Raw genomic sequence first — 15,076 nt, 5'->3', positions numbered from 1 at the left:
CAAAAGGAGTCCTGAAAAAACAATAATGCCTTCGCTTGCTGTGAATGCTTGACTGCAATTTTTAGAAAATCTTTCAATATACGGTGGAAACCAGAAATTTCTTTTCTTGCTATAGCGACATTAAAAATAAATCCGCTTGGCATTCAGTGTAGTGGCTAATTAAGTTGAGAGATTTTAGAAGAAGCCATCAACTGTCATAGTCTCCCGCGTTTTTTACTTACTCAACTTGTTTTTATATTTATTCGTTCTTAAGTTTTCAGATAAAAATATAGGTTGGCTGGCATAGCTTTATCTGTCCAATACTTCACTAATAAAAAGCAGCCACTTACAGTATACTATGATACTTGAACTTATAGTATACTAAGAAGCTTATACTTAATTATATTGCACCTTAAATATAAACTAATAGTCTAATTAATTTAATTTAATTATTATTATTATGCAGTAGAGTGATTATGACTCGAACGCGGTCTTGGCTGGCCGCGCTTGTTTATGGAATTTTTGTGAAATAATGTCTGTAGCTGGGACGATTAACTATTAACATTCTTCAACGAATGCAAGCATCGGCAATAGAAATCCGGGTAAGCAGATCTGAGAGATGCGGTTCGTGACTGCTAGGCTACGTTGTAGCGTAATAAATATAAGATAAGTTTCCATTCATTATAAATTGAATAGCGTGCAAAATATTCCATCACGATATATATTAGGCCGATTGTTAAGTAACCTCCGATGCAGCTACGTAGAAACTATTGTTGCTATTTACCCACTATAAGTGACGAAACAGACGAGTATTTGTTTACACTTTATAGACAAGGATTCAGTTAGTCTTCTGCCAACGGTTTTATGTGGTGCATGTTACATTCAACTGTTTAACCTTCGAAATAGAGAGCCAAAAAGTGCATATTCGACATGTAATGCTTGGGGAATTTAAATAGGGCAACAGCGCTCGGGCGGCACCTGAAAAATAAGCAACGTATACGATGAAGGAGTGATAACTGATCGGGTAGTTAGAAATTCGATCGTAAAATTCCATTCTAAAAATACAAGCTCAAAAGACGAGACATCCTTCCTTTAACTTTGAAGGCAACCTTCTAAAAGCGATTTTGCAGAAAAATATACCCACATTAACAAGAGGTACAGCAAAAAGGTTAAATACTTCACAATCAATGGTTAAATTAATATAATTTTGTTATACAATGAAAATAAAATAAATTTTTGATAAAAAAACGGAAGCTACTTATGACTAGCCCTAATTACCTTAACAGAACAAAACATCGAACAGTTTCGAAACACAACATACTTATGCAATCAACCACGTCATAATGGACACAACAAGGCAAATGGAACGGAATTGTTATATGAAGAGTATCGCCTCAAGCATGTAGGCTTAAATTGACCCTCGCCTAAGTTAGAGGAGGTTAGAGAATGCGGCTCGCAGAAACTAACTCAAACGGCAATCTCATATATAATGCCGTCCTTAAGTAGCATGTGGGTTAAACGGCATAATCACAGTGTTGCGTAACAAGTTGTTTCATTAGTTAATACTTGTTTTATTTGTGTCTGTCCGTGTGATGATCTTTGCTCCCAGCTCTCTGATTCGGAAAAATTGCGGCGGATAAATGTCAGTAAATCTATTCTCGATCTCTTCACGCATAATTGATTAAAAAGTTGATATTGATATCGATGTAAAAATTTTTCGTTATCTAATATTTATTTTAAATAAATTTACCCTTAATTTTAGTGCAAATTTACGCTCATATCATGTAGAGCTGCAATGTGCTTTTAGCTTATACATAATTATATTAAAATCAAGTACCACCTGCGCATTATTAGTAAAATAAATTGTTTACAATTTGTAGTCTCTTAGTGTACAAATTTTTTTCGATACATTTTCATTTTCATCCAATTTGGTTAATTCTATGTTAGAGTTCACTTCCAATTCGGGATCAGGCACTTCCGGTATATGAGAATTGGCATCAATTGATGTTACGCTGTGACTTGAAGCGTGTGATCCATCGCCATATTTTTCATAAGTACGTTGTATTAATTCTTTACTGGGTTGTTTCATATCCCAACACCAGCCGATTTTGCTAAAAGCATCTAAAAACATTGTTGTATAATTAAAGGAGTATTTTCCCAATTCGGCAGCTTTGTAATCCCATGGGAATACGTGATGATAGTTATGCCAACCTTCGCCTAAAGCAATTACCGAAACGTATACATTTTCGGTAGGATTAATACGTCTAAAGTAAAATGAGATAAATAATTTCAAATGTATTGTAAAAAAAGAGAAAAAGTTAAGCCAAAGCAACTTACTTATCATACGGTCGATTACCCCACATATGTGCAGCACTGTTCACCGACCAAGTGAAATTTAATGAGCATATATAACGAAATACGCATTGGCTGATAAGAGCATATTTTACTTCCTCACCCCATCCATAAATAGGCACAATAGTAGGTAAAAGAAAACAGCATAAAATTTTTAAGGGTATGAAATACTTTTCATGAAAAAGTACCACTGGGTCATCTGAGACATCTTTCATATCGATTTGACGACCTCTCCTCAAAACTTCCGGATGTTTGTACATCATTAGCCAACCGACGTGTGAGAAGAAGAAGCCGCGATTTGAATTATGCGGATCGGCATCCGTTTCCGAGTACTTGTGATGAACGCGATGATCGCGAACCCAATCGTATAAACTGTTCTGTAAATAAAAACTTACGATTAGTTTTTCAAAGTCGATTAAATAAATATTTCATATATAATATTTTGCTCTCCTAGACCTGTCCAGCTGCAGAGAAACATAGCATTAGAATTATCCGTAACGGTAAGTTAGCCTTAAAAGAACGATGTGTCCAAAGACGATGAGCGCCACCCGTTACACCGAAACCACCAAGAATGCCTACGAAAAAAGCTGAAATGGAAAATAAGAATTATATCAATGAAGCTACCTAATAAATAGTTTTGTCGGTCTTAAGGAAGTTTTTTAAAGGTTATAAAATAAATCGGTGAAATTAAGGAATAGCGTAGAGAAGTGTGATTGGTAATCTTTCAATCGCAAATTGTCTTCATTTCTAGGAGAGTTTTTTCAAAGCTTTTTTTTTCACCCATTACACTCACTACACACCCATGGGCTCAGATGCTCATGGGCGACGCAAGTGTGCTTGAGCATCGCGCATAACTAAAGTTGGATAACTGCTCAAAACAAAAGAAAGAGAAAAAACTCTTTGCTAACACAGTCTGATAACTCAACGAAAAACAACAGTAGCAAAAGAACAATGTGTGGCATCGGCGTTCTTGGACCTTAAAAGAGCATTTGAAACAATAAATAGAGAAAATATGACAGGAGAACTAGAGGTATATGGAATAAAAGGAGATGAGTTAAAGTGATTTAAGAGTTATTTGGGAAGCAGAACTCAGAAAACAAATATATATAAATACAATATTGATGTAGCGGTGCCATAAGGAGCTGTTTTGGGCACATTACTGTTCCTATTCTTTATTAAGGATTTAAAGAAAGTATTGAAAAAAGTGAAAATGTGTATGTTTGGAGATGATACTCTTATTGTATAAGTGAACAAAGCTCAGACGAATGCGTTAACCAGTTAAACGAAAAGTTGAAGCAGGTCGCCGAATATTTAAAAACGAACACACTAAAACCAAAAGCAATTCTGATAAATGCTACGGCTAAGGGAAACATTTTTATCGGTGAAGACTCAATAGAGCAAGGAAAAGAAATTAAATTTCAGTCACATTTTAATTATATCTGCAAACAAAATATCAAAAAAATTCCGTCTTCTCACAAGAATTCCAAACAAATTTTCAATAATGGCAGCAATAACAAGCAAAAAAGTTATATGCGGTGGAGGCCGAATCTCGCATGTCCACCACTATGGTGTTCGCATTCTACTCTCCAAGATCTTTTATTTGACGCCCATATTGCTAATATTATTAAGAAGAAAATGATCGTGGTGTCTACCATATTCATTTTGAAATAAATTCCTTTTTAGCCAGATAATATATCTTCATTTAAGAAGTATCCAAAATAGTTTTAAACGCTTTCTCTTGTTTGCCTTGTGATGGATGCATAAGCATAAAACCTCAAAAATATGAAAAAAATAAATTCTAATCACATGTAGCGTTATGTGGGCGTGGCCGACTTTTCTATTTTTGCACGTAAAGAGTACAGTATTTTCTAAAGTAAATGTGGGAAATTTCAACATTCTAACATTTATAATTTTCAAATAACAAGCAAACACCCACAAACGAAGTTGCATTCAGTTTATGGTCTACTGCGGGCTTCTGCTCTCACTAAGCCAATCTGCGTGCAGAAACTTGCAACGTTTCTACCAAATTTGAAGTTGATATCTTCAATTTTGCTACAAGGAGAGTGCCAACAATACACTGGCGTACAGATAAACAGCCGGAGAGAAGGACAGACGTAGATAAATCAACTCAGAATTTCACGCTGAGCAGGAATATATTCTTTTTAGGCTCTCTGAAGCTTCCTTTTGGATGTTACATGCTTTATCGAAAACAACCAAAACGAGTACACCACCATCTTACAGTGGTGGGTATAAAAATGAACAACACTACAGTAAAACCGCACTTTGAGTATTTTTCAATAATACTGTTCGTAGGAAATTAACAAATGAAGGCAAAGGATGCTTTGTATTTTGCGGTGTCATAGGCTTACGCCCATAAGGGATAACCTTGTATTAAGCGAAAATTAGTTAAGAACGTATAGATTTATAAATGAAAAATCGGGCTTTACGAAATTATGTGCAAAGAAATGCATCTCATTTCAGGCTAAAAATTAACACGGCTAGTCTCGTCCAAAATGTACTACTTCACAACGGATTAAAAATGTACAATGAAAGGCCACACAGAAGAATATTTTTATTATACCCACTACTGAAGGATGGGAGGTTTGCAAAGTATACGTATCTTTGATCAGTGTGAAATTCTGAATTGATTAAGGGAGAAAGACAAACGCACACAAACACGACGGCGTCGACAACGCATGTATCCACTTCGTTGCAGTTAGCAATGATTATTTTGTGCGTTGGACGATTAAATGGAGAAATTCGAGATCTAGAAAATATTTAAGCTTTAAAGGCAAGGTCTAAGCTACCGTCGATAAATATTTTACAATGCTTTCATGAAAGTGCTTCAAGTCTGTTAAACGAAATTCGCTGAACTCATAAAGACATTTTAGAGAGAAAAAAAGAAGCAATTTTGCTTCGGCAAACAGTGATTTTTATTGCAACGCTTCGTTGTACATGCACTCGCACGTACTAGGGAGAATTGAAAACAGGGATGTGATCATTAAAATCAGTAAAGTTAAGCTCATAATCATGTGAAAATAAATGAACGCACATAAATTGTATGCGCTCTCCAATTTCTATTTCTATAAATTACAAGCACTTGACGTACATAAAATACTTGCGATGCACAAATGGCCAAAAATAAAAAGCCAGGTAAAAAATGAAAGAAAGACAAAGCCGTGATTTCAAGCCACTTCACTTAATATTACTCTCCACTCACTCTCGTGATAAAATGTCAAAAATTACAGTTCGTTCCCCTATAAGGCATCCTTTCCATGAAAGCTTTTGTGTACGATCGGCCCAAAAATATAAACTGACGTTGTTCAAGTTAAAAAAAACGAATTTTGTTCTCAAAGTTCTGCTTAATCTCCATTTATTTTCTCCATATAGTGCTAAAAACCCAGCTTTGCCGCCATAGACTTTTAGGGGGAGTCGTGGTATGAGATAGGATTGAGAAAGAAACCTGAGTGGCCCGAATTTTATAAAATTTGTATTTTTGTGAGATCACTACTAAGAAGGAATTTTTATTATAAAATATTTAAAATTTAAATTGTAAATTTATTTAAAAATATTTTTGCCAATTATGCGTTGTGCGAAAAAAGTGATCGTGAATATAGTTCGATGTAATCAGTTTTTAACAGATTTGGTCCTTGGGCCAAAATACATCAATGTACCAAAGTGTCGTGAAGCAATCTCAATAATTATTGCACTTATGGTAAACGCAAATTCATGAACAGACATTACAAGGACATACGGACAGACAAGCTTGAATTCATGTAATAAACAGTGAATCTTTCTTAAGTCCTTCCTGGTGTTACATCCATCAGTACCAACTTAATACAGCGTGCTTGGCAAGTGGTGTAAGGTATAAAAGCCAATATATAAATATACGAACATGAGAATTGTTTGCAATTGTTGCAGATTTCGTAGACTTAAAAAACCAAAATTTTTTTTTTTTTTTCGCTTTAAATACCTTAAAATGCAAGCTGTACTCTTACTGGTCTCTATGATGGGCCAAGGTAGCATATTGACTATTCGTTTAACTTATAAAATGTTGCAGTTTCCCAACATTATGCATTATCAGCCGCTTAGCTTAAAAATAATTTTAAAAGCAAACAAAAATTTAAACAAACATTCATAAAATTTGATGACTACAATTTTCGTAAATCTTTGCAAGAGATAGAGAACAAGGAAAACGAGAAATTTATACAAATCTACAAAATAATGTAAGCAATTTGCCAAAGAATGAAGCACTTAATATTTATGAGAATTTTTATTGGCTTTTGTTGCCTAGAATATATGAAACATTAATTATATGCTATAAAGATCGATTTAAGAGAAAATAAAGTTTGCCTTAAAGCTTGGATGGAAGTTAAGTTTATCATGCTTTATGCTTTTTAATATGTTCAATCGGACGTCTTATTGTGCGTTGATATAAAACATGATATCCTATTAGGCGCTTATGCTTCAATGGTATTTTTCATTTAGTTAGCATTGCTTTGATTCAACTATAGACTCTACAAAAATGGTGATCAAAAGCCAATTGCGAGATGATTTCAGAACCAGAGCTTGCCGCCGTAATTCACATCTTTAGGGAAATGCCTGACTCTTTCGCAATAAGCAAAAAAGTATTATCATTCAGACTACTTCTATGTTTGCCTTAACTTAGTCCAAAACTATTTCCAATTGATATAAATAAACTGAATGATCTTAAGAACGCAATTTATCAAATGCGCATTTTGAGGAAAAGTCTTGCAATGAAGCACATACTTTATATTTGTCGAGGCTTTTCGTCAATTCGAAAAACCATATTCTGAGTGGCAAGACCTACGGACGTCCTAAACTGTCAACAAAACTTTCCATCAATGAAGCCAATAACTTTATGGCATCGATTACATTAACAGTACACTTTTTTCATCCATCGAAAATACAGCTGACAGTGTTAGCTGCTAGTGCTTAGCGTATTTTTTTTTTGTTTTCTTAAAGTCAAGAATTCGCTTCCGTAATCTAAATAAATTATGCTACCAATAATAATAAATACTACATTTGCCCAAAGGGTAGCCATGATCTCAACCGAACACCCTGTAATTACAAAATATTCTCTCAATCATGAGTTTGTCATCTTTTGATAGCTACTCTTTTAACTACCTCTAAGAATCGAGTAGTGGTTTCTCGATTCCCATCCTTTGTATTCTTCGTCATCACGTTTGTAAGCATGTTGTGTTTCTTTGTTAAAATTGACAAGTTGTGTTAGACTCAAATTGGTTGTAGGGAATCTAAGCCTTTAAAAACCAATAGATGAACGTAGGATAGATAGATCAACGTCGAATGTAGACCAGCTAAAATCAACTCACAATGGTTCCCTGATCAAAAATGCGCGTGCATTGTTGAATATCTGATGTGCATTTCGGCAAGTTACAAAGAAGAGCGTAAAACTAGTAGACTCCAAAATTGAAGTGAAATGCGCAAAATCACAGTAGTGTCATTAAATGCGCTGCATAACTTCGCTCAGCACAGTTATTCGTATGACGACTTTTCAATATAAGGTCAATAAGATAGTTCGGTCTGAAGCGTTTTCAGCAACCGTGTAGGTTAAACACAAGGATACAAAACGGACAGACGTCTGAATCGATCGATATGATATACGGTGAGTCAATCTCGAATCCTTCTGGGCATTGTATACATTCACGCGAACTTAATATACACTTACACCGCAAGTAGTGGAAGGTGTAAATAGTAGAAATAAGAACGCACATCATCCTCAAATAAGAATCGTGAAGAACACGTTCTCCACGACACGTTCTCCACGACATTGTCCACTGTTTGCAGCAATAATGTCGCCATGTTTTTACCTAAGAGAGCATATGTAAGGGATTCTTTTACCACACCTGGACTAACAGTTGATAAAAATTTTTCGTTGTACACGCAACGATTGTAATTTGTAAATCATTATATAAATCTGTGTCATGTACCGCATAAATGTGTTTTTCATTTAAACAATCTCAACAGTTTTTTTGAAGAAATGCAGACTTTGTGGAGCCGTCGACATAAATTTTTAGCCATTGAGGCATAAGAACATTAGTATTAAGTAGTGTTAACTTTGATAGTTCGCATGCCCTGCAGCATCGATCTGAACAAGCGATAATCAGGAGGCGCCATGTCTGGCGAGTACGCTGAACTGGCAGAAATTCCAATTCGAGCTGCAACAGCATACCCTGGACAACTCTTGCAACAAGTGGCCAAAAAATTGCATTTTCAATCAACTCGTGTCGCGAATTTTAAACCGTGCTGATCCCAATTGTCAGGATTTGGCGGATCAGCATCGCCATAAGTCTCTGAACACGTTTAGTGATCTTCAACAGCAGAAGGCTCCAAATAAACATCAAAAGCAATGAATTTGAGTGCTCCCTGATTGGTGCCGGCGCACGCCGAATAACATTAAAGGAAAACTGTTATTTTATGTAGAGGAAGATCACAACCTTTGAATTCAACCATTATAGGCGACTATCAAACTTAACGCAGCTTCCTAATAAAATTGTTGCCCCGACATACATGAAAACTTTTTGAGAAACGTCTCAAAACAAATTCTTTTAACAAAAAAAAAAAACAAAATAAGACGTTAATGAAACATGTTAATGTTTGTGCATCATGATTTGGATAAATCTTTTTATACCCACCACTGTAAGACGGGGGTATACTCATTTTGTCTTTTCCAAAATATATGTTATACCCAAAGGAAGGCTTCAGAGACCCTATAAAGTAGATGTATTCTTGAAAGGAGTGAAATTCAGAGTCGATTTCGCCATGTCCGTCTGTCTGTGGATCTGTGTGTCTGTATGGTGTGTGCTTTCTCCTGGTCGCGAAAATGAAGATATCGAATTCAACTTTGGTAGAAACATTGGAAATTTCTGCACACAGGTTGGTATTGAAAATTGGCCAAATTGATGAGAGCAGAAGCGCGCAATGGAGCGTAAACTGACCACAAATTGGTTTTTTTAAATACAAATTTTTACATTTTTGTTCGTTACTCGGAAATTATTAAAATTAGAACCTTGAAATTTCCCACAGTTACTTTACGAAATAGCCTACCCTCTAGGTTCAAAAATGTAACCAATCGACCATGCCCACAACAAAATTACAAGAGTAACTAACTCAATTTTTTTTAATTTTTTGCTTATTTATCGCTAGGCAAACAACATCGAATGCTTGAAACTATTTTGTACACTTCTTAAGTGAAGATATATTATCCGGGTGAAAACGGGTTCATTTCAAAATGAATATGGTCGACACCGCGATCACTTTCTTCTTAATAATGCTAGCGGTATGGGTATCAAATAATAGAACTTGGAGAGTAGAATGCGAAAAACATAGTGGTGGGCCGCCGAATATAACTTTCTCTTTTATTCTCTGGTTCTTCTCTACGTTTTTAAAGATATCTATACTGAGAAAAAAGTTTTTGAACAAGTTAATATCTATTTCTTTTTGATTGCCGTTACAAATCTACGAAATAACCTAAAAATGTGCTTTTATGTTTACTAAGGTACGGCTGCTACTAAAATTAACATAAATATATTTTATTTAATTTTTCCTTAAGAAATGTTTTTCTTTAATAAAAATTTATTTATTTACATATTTCAAACCGGTAAACGCCTAGATTTTGAAGAGGCATCTTTAAGCGGCACACCATAAACTTAATTTCCTACACTAGACGTGGCTGGAATGTTGTGAAATACACATTTAATGATGCTTGTCTTTGGGATTCTTCGTTAAAGTTTATCATTTGGCCTAAAGGGCTAAAGCGGTTTAAGAAATTTATTTGATTACGTTCACGCTGATGATGTTTTAATAATGACACTGAAGATGATTATTGTCGTTTTAAAATCATTGTAAAATTATTACATAAAAAATGTTTTTCTTCTTCATTTTCAAACTTTAACGTAGTCACGTTACTAATAATAGTTACAAATTATGCATGCACGTACATGTAACGAAGACGACATATAGTTAGCTGTTAATTTAAGCAGTTGTTTGCCACTTGCCAAAATATTAAAAGGCCTAGACTTTTGTAAGGCTTTGCCATCGGGCATAAGTTCATTCAGAAAACTGTACCAAAATTTGGAAGATTTTAATTGCAGTTGCTAAGCTGTGAAAATAAGAAAAAATAAGACTATTCAATGGTATGGGAAATACATCTTTCCGTAATACCTGAAAACACGCGCTAGAAACTTCTTAATGTATGTACATTATCAATACTTCTTGGTGGCAGATGAGAGTAAAAGAATGGTCCGGTCGATCTAATTTTACCGTTACAGCAATTATCGATTTAAAAGATTTGTACAAATTTTACGCAAGGTAAGGGTTGAGAGAGAGAGAGAGATTCTAAAGGCCGATTAAAACGCCCGCAATATGTTCTTCAGTCTTCGGATATTAACTTCAAGCAACAAGTACCGAAAATGAGCTCTAAGTTGAATACATGTATCTCATATATGTACCTTACTTCCTCCACCTTCAAAAGTTCGAAGAGCAGGTGGTCGGACGGACATTTATGACTAATTGGTTTCTTGTTTTGTCATTGCAAGTGGAATGTACAAAAATACGATATATTTATGTATGTAAATTAATGTTTCGTAATACTCGCATGATAAATCAGAAAAAAAAAAAAAAAAATACCATAAACGGTTTTTTGTTTACTTCGTTTTTTTTTTTTTGTTATTGAAAGTTTTCTGTTAACTCTCTGCGCGTATTATTGCACTTAACTTCAATATTTAGGGTTTTTATTTCTTTATCTTTTTTTTTTTTTTAGGAGTATATGCACTCGCTATCGTAAGCTATACCTTGAAAGACAAAAGCACAGCAAATCTTCCCAATATATATATATAGAAGTTCATATGTTTTTAATTTCATTCGTAGATTTGATTATAAACTAATTGCAAAGTTTTTCCCCAAAAGCGCTTCAAAAAACATTCATAAAATTATACTTGCAAAGGTGTTTGATTAGATCAGAACAGCACGTACCTCCTATTACAGCAAAAAAAAAATTTATTTATTTATTTATGTCTTATTATGTATTTGTATAGTTTTAACTTATGATCAACTCCGCAGGTTTTTTATAAAACGAGTAAAGACAAATAGAGGAAAACAAATACCGTACATCGCTTCGCTTGATACAGTTATCCGTATAACCACATTTCAAAGCAAGTGGAGTTGTTCGAAAAACTGATCCGATCTGAAACATTTTCGATAGCTTTCTTCCCTGGGCAGCAAAATGAGAATACAAGAAGGACGTCAAGCTTAGATCGATTACGAATCATTTTCTCATGACTCACGATTCGGAAAATGATTTTGAAGTTGATCAGCCAAAGAATATCTCAAGTCCTTCTGGATATCGTATACATCCGGACACACTTAAGGTACCCAAGTGCCACGAATGTTGTAGAGTATAAAACAAGAGATAGTTTTGCGCGGTTTTCTTAGCTTTGTTGGATTCCGACAATTCTCTTATTCCCCTCTTTTAAGCCGCAGTCGATTTATTATTAAAGTTCAGCACAAATTATTAACATAAGTAAACAAATATCGCATAAAAATTTATAGTCTCAGAAAAGGTATTATAAAATTGTCATTCCCTCTCCCCGACGGCTGCACGTTCGGTGGATACATCCTTACAAGAAAATACTTCATCCATCACTATCTATGAAACTATCAAACTGATAGCATAATTTATTATTAATATGACCCAAACTGACATTGTCCCGGATTTAATTTCCAAGAATCAGATAAGAACTTATTGTTTTTTTGCGGCCAATAGCCTAACTGATTAGAAAATACGCTACCATGTTTATACGAGCCGCATACTTTGAAATTCGTATAAGTCAACTTTTTTTCGTTATCATTACCCTTTTTGGTTGTCTGCGATTCAATTTTCCAAAATCAACGAAAAGTATTTTCCAAAAACAGCTTCTAGTGATCATTAGGTCAACTGCCATCACTCAAATTACGTAAATGGTGTGCAACACTTATATTTAAGACGCTTTTATATTTTAATAATTTCTCTTATAGGAGGGGAGAAATTGTAATCAACGTTATGATTGACTTCATTGCTTTGAACAAGGGACTTAACTCACTTTTAAAATAAATGGCGCATATTTTACGACTAGCAAATGTAATAACTCTTCTTCCACTTTTTCATTCATCACTCAAACAGTGTACTTTGCCCTAGGTTTTTGTCAGGTTTTTATAAGAGATAACACGTAACACACAACCTTAAGAGGTAATAACATACATATCTAGCATTTTTTACCTTTACCTTGTCTTAGCCAAGGTGACCCTTAAAGAATTGGCTTAATCGCGCTATTTTACAGAAATTTCACTAGCACGATCTTCGCTAGTGTCGGTTACAGGGAATTTTAGCTTGAGAAAATTATTCTTTTATAAGATTCTACGGCTAATCAACCCGTTAATCACGTACGACGAGCATATACGTTATGATCCGTCCATCCGTCCGTGCCGGATTTCATCATAATAATATATCGTTATATAATAATACTTTTATCGTTTTGTTCCAACCTAATTTCCTATTACATATGCCTTGTGTTTGACAATACTACGAGTATATCGCTAAAGAGATCGATACAGTGAACTAGCTAATGGAAGCGTTGCTTCAACCACATTTATGAAAAAAAAGGTATTCTTAAGATAAATACGGAATACGGGCAAATTATTCTTTCCGCGTATCAAGGGTTAACGTAGTTCTTGTTTTCGCTTTTTTTTTTTTGTGTGTGTGAAATATAGAAAAGCTTGTTGGGTCTAAATATTTAGGCAAATACAATAGTTACTCACGTATTTATATACACATATAAATACTATCCGAATATTTGGACAGCATTGATAAATTAAAATGTTAGGCGATTGCAAGCATTAGCTTGACCTGACTGTTTTCCTTAGGGTTTTCAAAAATTTTTCTGTAATTTCAAAATAACATTTTGGAAGGAAAATAGCTTATTATAAATGGACAAATTCCTTAAGTAAGCACAGGCAGAAAGAATGCGCTTTTTCGGCGTCTTCGATATATGTTTGATATTTATATATGCATATTTACAACCGATCTATAACGAACTACAAAATATTTCACGAGTAGTGGACGTGCCAGCGGGTAGTTTTGATGATCCTACGCAATATTTATGAAAGGTTTTTGATGCGCAATTTTTTTTGTATAAGGAAAACGATGATCTATACCATCTATGTATTGCAGGTAATGATTTTTCAAAATATTATCTACAACCGTCAACTAAAACTATATACACGGAGACGTAGTACTCAATGCAGTATATTCATTTTTACGATGCTAAGTGTTTCTACGAACTGACACACAGATCTAGAGGAGCTCAAGCCTGAAATTATTAAAAACTGTATCCTCATGGAGAATGAATGAATACTCTGTGGAACTTTTGGATTGTGCTTATGTGTATTTGTGATTGAAAAAGATATACTTCATCCTTGCGATAGTCGATGAAAAAATACAAAAAAAAAAAAAAAGAAAATAAAAAGCAAAACAAATAAAGATCAAACGATCAACATCTCTCTTTATCTATAGATACTTACCCCATAAAATGGTCGGTAAACGTAGTTTATTCAAAGGATAAGTTATCAAATAGAAAATGGATAAAAGATAAAAGCTGAATATCATAATTATTTTATCCCACTTTAAAGGGGCCTTAAATTGTATGCCAAGAACAGAGTCGCCTTTAAAATTGCGCGTGTATTCCTCAAGATTGGTATGATATTTGGTTTTATAATTGACATTAGAATTGACATTATTACTAGAAGTCATTAATTTTTGTCCATTCTTTTTGGGAAACTCATTTAATTCGTTGCCAGTAGCGGCGACGTTGTTAAGACGATTCTTTAATGAGCTTTCAGTTTGCTCAACACTTGTCGTAATGACACGCTCAGAAGTTGATAAATGACCCATGACGAAATCTTTCTTCTTTTTTTTTTCTTCTTTGTATTCAATGCTTCTTGTGTAGCTTCTTGTATTTCTTCTTTAGATAATTTGACTTTAATTAGAGACAATAAATATAAGAAATATTTTTTTTTTAATTTCTATAATTTTTTTTTATTTATATTAAACACATTTTTTTTAACATAATTTTTTATTTACTTTTTTATTTTAATATTCAATATCTTTGAGAATTTTGATGATTTTTCATTTTATCCGTACTTGATCCGTTGCGCGCAAGTCTTTTGATCGCCGTTACAGTTTGGAGTTTCGTTTAGAAATGAACATAAAGTTAATACATAAAAATTTTTAAACCTATGATCATCATCTTTTTACATATACATCATAACGTATATCTAAACAATACAATCATATTTAACAAATGTATTTACAAGCATGCACATGTAAGTTGTCTTCATAGTGAAACTAACAAATCGACTTAAAATTTGCGCCCTATTCTGTGCGCCGTGTGGTGTGTGCTGCGCTTTATAAAATGGTATGTTTGAATGTGTACATATACACATATATATATATATACGTATGTAATATTAATATAAGTCTACACACTATTATTCTTACTCTAAGGCCAAAACTTGAGACACTCTTAACACATAAGCAAAATAATTACCAAAGTGATCACAACCACTACTACTACTACTACTACTACTACCGATCAATGTGTATCCAAAATACGCATATATTGTATTGTATAGCATAGCAAATGTGTATTGTATATATACTTGAGTTTAT

The 15,076-nt window shown here is 34.0% G+C and overlaps 1 protein-coding gene across 2 annotated transcripts; it reads right to left on the bottom strand.

The window, feature by feature from the left end:
- Positions 1 to 1,746: 1,746 nt before the first annotated feature.
- Positions 1,747 to 14,597, bottom strand: LOC119640870 (acyl-CoA Delta(11) desaturase). Of its 2 annotated transcripts, XM_038039147.1 has the most exons (5): positions 14,489 to 14,597; positions 13,930 to 14,384; positions 2,788 to 2,918; positions 2,317 to 2,708; positions 1,747 to 2,243 (listed from the first exon to the last, which is right to left on the bottom strand). In XM_038039147.1, exons 2-5 carry the CDS (start codon positions 14,297 to 14,299, stop codon positions 1,847 to 1,849), a joined length of 1,290 nt encoding a protein of 429 aa, XP_037895075.1. In that variant the 5' UTR covers positions 14,300 to 14,384; positions 14,489 to 14,597; the 3' UTR covers positions 1,747 to 1,846. The 2 variants fall into 2 exon arrangements, with proteins under 2 accessions (XP_037895075.1, XP_037895077.1); XM_038039149.1 differs by lacking the exon at positions 14,489 to 14,597 and having other exon boundaries at positions 13,930 to 14,419.
- Between the last annotated feature and the right edge of the window lie 479 nt (positions 14,598 to 15,076).

Source organism: Glossina fuscipes, unplaced genomic scaffold (genome assembly GCF_014805625.2).
Source record: "Glossina fuscipes isolate IAEA_lab_2018 unplaced genomic scaffold, Yale_Gfus_2 128, whole genome shotgun sequence".
NCBI classification, from domain to species: Eukaryota; Metazoa; Arthropoda; class Insecta; order Diptera; family Glossinidae; genus Glossina; species Glossina fuscipes.
The sequence above is the reverse complement of the archived record's forward strand: the minus strand, read 5'-3'. Positions and strand labels throughout refer to the sequence as shown.